Source organism: Chenopodium album, chromosome 15, assembly GCF_948465745.1.
Source record: "Chenopodium album chromosome 15, dcCheAlbu1.1, whole genome shotgun sequence".
In the NCBI taxonomy this organism is placed as follows: domain Eukaryota; kingdom Viridiplantae; phylum Streptophyta; class Magnoliopsida; order Caryophyllales; family Amaranthaceae; genus Chenopodium; species Chenopodium album.
Window position 1 is genome coordinate 530,805 of NC_137848.1, and position 5,836 is coordinate 536,640.

General features: G+C 37.6%; 1 protein-coding gene across 1 annotated transcript; it reads left to right on the forward strand.

The window, feature by feature from the left end:
- Nucleotides 1-932: 932 nt before the first annotated feature.
- LOC145581459 (xylan glycosyltransferase MUCI21-like) lies at nucleotides 933-4,064 on the forward strand. Its single transcript, XM_081638464.1, has 2 exons — nucleotides 933-1,057; nucleotides 2,635-4,064. The coding sequence occupies exons 1-2, from the start codon at nucleotides 958-960 to the stop codon at nucleotides 4,023-4,025; spliced, it is 1,491 nt and encodes a 496-aa protein (XP_081494590.1). The 5' UTR covers nucleotides 933-957; the 3' UTR covers nucleotides 4,026-4,064.
- The last annotated feature ends 1,772 nt before the right edge of the window (nucleotides 4,065-5,836 follow it).

Sequence of the window (5,836 nt, forward strand, 5' to 3'; positions counted from 1 at the left end):
CACAGCAGTTTTAACATGCTTTTCATTTAACTACTCTTATTATTTTGCATTTAATATAAAATAATTCAAATCTATCATTTTATTTGTTTTTGTTATAAATTAGCTTTTGAATTCTTATCACATCTTTTACACAAAGTAGTATCGTTTCTAATGAAACTTAAACTTATTATTTTGTTTCTTTTTTTTTTTTGAAACTCGAACTTATGACACCAAATTTACAAGGTGAGTTTTTCACCATATCCATTAAACTTGAGCCTTTATAGAAGAGCTCCAACTATAATACTAGAATTATGTCTACAAGAAATGAGATGTAAAGTGTACTCTTACAATAATAATGTCCATGCATACAACCTAACATGTAATCAAGTTCAATACAAAAGAGCGAAAAAAAAAAAAACCCACTCACAGAACAAAAGAAAGTGATGGATAAAACTGTCACTATTAATTTAATAAAAATCAACCACCTAACACACCCCAAAGTAAAGCACCAAAAGTGGACCCAATTTCCACTTATTATGACTCTAATAACTCTCTAAGTAAGTTTGATACTTAAGCACAACTCTACTACTCTGTTCACACTTCCTCTGTTTTTCTCCCCTGTTTTTCATCATTTTCTCTCTTCGATTTTTATTTTATTTTTGGAGAATACTCCATTATCATTGCCTTCTCTATTCGTATCTTCAAAGAAAAGCTATCAACATACGATCCTCGAGTTGCCGATCAACTATATAACCATCCATATCATCTCCAAAGCTAGAAGTTTAACTAGTTTGTACATATATAGACTACATTGCATACTAGTTTTCATCAGGTAATGTATAATGTTTTTTCTGCATATTTATCTGTATATAGTATTTATTGATTCGTGTATGTTATTTAATAGAGCATAATAATATACAAGTATGCTAACTTTTATACATTGCAAAGTAGGCACCGACAAGTAGGGGAGGAGTAAGAATGAAGTTAAAGGAGGAGAGATTATGCAGGATTGTTATCTTATTCTTTGCATTCCAAATATGTTTCATGTTCATCATCAGAACTTCTAGCCCTCTTCAAGGTAACTACTTGCTAGTATTACTATATCCGTGTTCGAAATTAATTGTTACGTTGATAATGTTAATGTTATAGTAATTGCTCCGTGTGCTGTTTATACTGTAACTAATCTATTGTCCAAATCGTTTACCTGATCGTGTCCTGATGTCCATCTCCCCTGTTTGTGTATATTTACTTCGATATCTATTTCTTTTATGCGTGGAAGTTGGGGGTTAATCGGGTTACTATTCAAATATTTCATCCGTTTTGTTAAAATTATAACACCTTTTGATTAAAAATATGAGAGCTTGTTAATCAAAGCGTAAGCAATTTTTTTGAAAAATGAGAAAATACAAATATTGGGCCATTTTCGTCGAACTTCCATTCTTGATTCTTCTACAAGTCTTTTTTGTCGGAGCAATTTTAGAAAATGTCGGCACCTTTACATTTTTTGGGTTCAATACAATTTTATTTTAAAAGGTTTTTTTTTAATTAGGGATTTTTCTACGTGGCTAGTCATACCATTTGGCCGGGATTACTCGAGTTACTCGGTGAGGAATTACTCGAGTTGTCGGGGTTACTTGAGTCACTCGGTCAAGGGTACGGTTACTCGAGTTATTCGGTCAGGGATTACTCGACTTGCCGGGGTTACTTGAGTCACTCGGTCAAGGGTTACTCGAGTTGCCAGAGTTACTCGAATTACTCGGTCATGGGTTACTCAAGTTATTCCTAACTGAATAACCCCTGATCAAGTAAACCCTCGAGTAATCCCTGATCAAACCCCTCAAGTAACCTCTTACCGAGTAACCCCTCGAGTAATCACTGATCAAACCCCTCAACTAACCCCTGATCAAACCCCTCAAGTAACCCCTGACCAAGTAACCCCTAAATGAACCCCTCAGGTAACTCCTGACCGAGTAACCCCTCGGGTAATCCCTGATCAAACCCCTCAAATAACCCCTGACAAAGTAACCCTTCAAGTAACCTCTGACCAAACCCTCAAGTAACCCCTAACTGAACCCCTCAAGTAACCCCCGATCGAGTAACTCGAGTAAACGCTAACCGAGTAACCCTTGGCCGAACCCCTTGAGTAACCCTTGATTGAGTAACTCGAGTAACCTTTCACCGAGAAAGTTAATCCTTGACCGAGTAACTCAAGTGATCCCGATCACACGGTGGCCAGGCACATATAAAAATTTGTGTTTTTTTAATTCCGCTCACTTTCCCCTTTATCTATTTTAAGGCAACTTTATAGGGATGAAGATTTCTTATCTTTCTCGCCTTTGTGTCCTCATAGGAGTATAATACATTCTTTGATTTACAACAAGATAATTATGGCCTATTAAGGGCACCTAGCCTACTAATTAGTAATTACAGCCTTAGGTTGACCTATGTGGAGTTTCGGCCCTCTATATGCAATTCTTCTTACTTAAAATAAATACTCCGTATTACTTTGCGTTTGGAAATATAACATTGATGCATCACAAGCAATTTTATTTATCCCCTCTCTGATCTTGCATGCCGCATATTGCTGTTAACTAACATTGTCCTTAGCTTGTACTTTATGCTTTTAAGACTAATTACTTCTTTGTTCCTTTCCAGATCACATAACATGGAGATCAACAAAGGTAATGAGGAGCCTATCATCATTGCCAATATCTAAATTGCCAGTCCAACATGATGCTAGTAAGCTGAGTTCAAAGATTTCATTGTCGTCTAGCCGGCATTTGTCGAGCAATCCAAACCTTATCGAACCATCCATCCATTGTGATCGATCCCATCGACTTTACGATTGGTGTCATCTTAGAAGTCCTGCCATATTAGAGCCAAAACGAGCTACATTCTCTAGTAGATCATTGACTCCCTCAATTAACCCGCCTATATTCGAAAAAGTCCGCCCTTACCCCCGTAAAACGGACATTAACTCCATGTCTAACATACGTGAAATCACCTTAACCACAAAACTATCACACTCTCCTTGTGCAATTGTACACGACACCCCGGCTTTAGTGTTCAGCATTGGTGGCTATACCGGCAATTTCTTCCATGATTTTAACGACGGATTTGTACCTCTTTTTATCACTATTAACACCCTATTCCCCGATCAAGAAGTCACCCTAGTCATAACCAATTATACTGAATGGTGGTATGGTAAATATGAGGCCATTCTTCCTCAATTTTCGAGCCGTCCTATAATCAACCTTGACAATCAAACAGTCTCACATTGTTTCCCATCTGTTGTAGCAGGGCTCATAACTCATGGACCCATGACTATTAACCCTCATTCAATGCCTCATCGAAAGAGCTTCATCGATTTCCATGCCTTGCTCGAGGAAGGATATCGAAAATGCCTAGTGTGGCCTCCCCCCAAGATCAAAAGCAAGCCAAGGCTCGTGTTGGTGAGTCGAGCAGGGGCAGTTGGACGTGTCATACTAAACCAAGACAATGTTATAAAGGCAGCTCAAGAGGAAGGCTTTGATGTTGTGATATTCGAGCCTTCAGCCTACACTTATCTATGTGATGTTTATAGGTTAATCAATGGTAGTCACGCGATCATGGGAGTACACGGAGCTGCCCTTACGCACTCCCTCTTCCTACAGCCTGGTGCGGCGTTCATCCAAGTGGTTCCCCTAGGAGGCGATTGGTTAGCGAGGACTTACTTTCGGAATTTAGCTAAAGGAATGAAATTAGAGTACATGGAATACAAAGTTCAACCAGAGGAAAGTAGTTTGGTTGAAAAATATGGTAAGGATCATATTATGATTAGAGACCCAAATTCCATAACAAGTACAAATTGGTCTGCATTGCATAACATATACTTGAGAAGCCAAGACGTTCGACTCGACATAGGAAGATTCAGGTCATGTTTGAGGAGTGCTTATGCTAAGGCCAAGAGATTAATGGAGCATCAAGGTTTGCACGTTAAACGTCGGCCTAAAATTAAGAAATTCATTAGGCCTCCGGTGTTTAGTTATACTTATGGTGTTATATAGGTTGACTAATTTTGGTTACATGTATGTACGTGTTATATGTTATAAGCCATAAAAAAGTACGAAGATAATGATCTTAGGTTTAAAGACATTCATTCATTTAGTCTTGAATTTGATAAATGACAGATTTTGTAGTGTTGCTAGAAAGTTAGTTATCGTATCATTTTAGAGAGATAAGATTTGGATGTATCACATGCATTCATTGTATGTATATCTATAAGAGTAGTTAACCATACGTACTAAACTACTAATGGAATTCTAATTTCAGTAGAATGTTGAGAGTTTTTTGGTGATTATGATTGTGCATAGCTACTTATAGGTAGTATGAGAAATGCAATTCTAGAGCATCTTCAATGGTGGACAACGTGTGTTACGTGTCAATGTTCTTCATCGTACAATATTAGAGCATCTCCTAGGTGGACGACAATGCTCATCATTTGTTTTGATTTATTAATCACTTTTATTATTTGGTTATTGAGACAAATTTCACATTATATTTTAATCAGCTTGTTATGTCTTTTAATTTTTAGTTGAGTTTCCCAAGGTTGGCGTGAAACATTGTTAATAGGGGGGCTATAGTTTCAACAATGTTGGAAATACATGGAACTAGGCCAGAGATAGTAATTGAATTTGAGTCCGACTCAAATTTGCCCGATCTGCTATAATAAAATCTGAATTTGAATCTTAAAAAAAGAGGTCTGATTTGGAATAAGAGCTGGACTTAATTGGATATGGACTATCTGAACCGAGTCCGAGATCAATTGTAATGGTGGCTATATTGTGTGTTGTTTTAAGTTTGTTTCTTGGATTGTAATTTGAATATTAGTAGCTTAACTATTTAATGTTGCTTTTATGATGGGATTTTAAAATTTTGTATTTTAAGGTATTGTGGATGTCTTTACATCTAAAAAAGTAAAGACTTTGCAATTACAATTTTAAAACAAAACAGGCTTATTTCACTAGGGCTGTATACAAGGAATAGCTTATTTCATTAGGGGTCGTATATAAGGAGATAAAAATATATAATTCCTAAAATAAATAAATAAAACATTAACTACATCGACTACATGTCATGATGATTTGTGATGATCTCATTTTGTAATGTATACCAATATAGAAAAAGATCCATTTTTTATTTTGGTATATCACCTTGTATGGGATGATATCTGAGTATGACCGATATCTTGTGAAGGCACGTGACCAGGCTCTAGACAGTTATGAGGGGATGCCGATATGTTCCAGAAAGAAGACATGTCGGCTTGTCGGAATTCAACACGTGGCAGCAGAAGCTCGACACTTGGCACAGAAGGCTCTGCATGGATGAGAGCCACCTGTCAAGGTAGATCATTATAAATAGTAGGTAAGACCTCATTAATGAGGGCATTAATGACTCTCTCTCTCTCTCTACTTTCTCTCTCTTACTTACCTTCTTCTCTTAAACACCGTCTGACTTTATCATCGGAGTGGTTATCCTCGGACCACCCCGGGGTTAGCTGACTTCTTCTCATTGTGTAGGTTCTCAGCTTGCCGATAGGAGTATCAGGATCTCAGGTCCGAGTTCTTGGGGAAATCAGGATCAGACATAAACAATTTGGCGCTAGAAGGAGGGGGAAAGTTGATCACTTCTATCGCCTAAGAACCTCACACAAAACATACATATAACAACGATAACCATGGCCGGAAACAATGGAATACCAGTAGAACAACCCCAGGTGGAAGTAGTAGATGAAACCCATACCCTAGAGGGTAATCAGTTTCACGTGCCGATAACTTCCCCTGCAGGAGGAGGGGAGGCAGAGGATCCTATGGCGGCA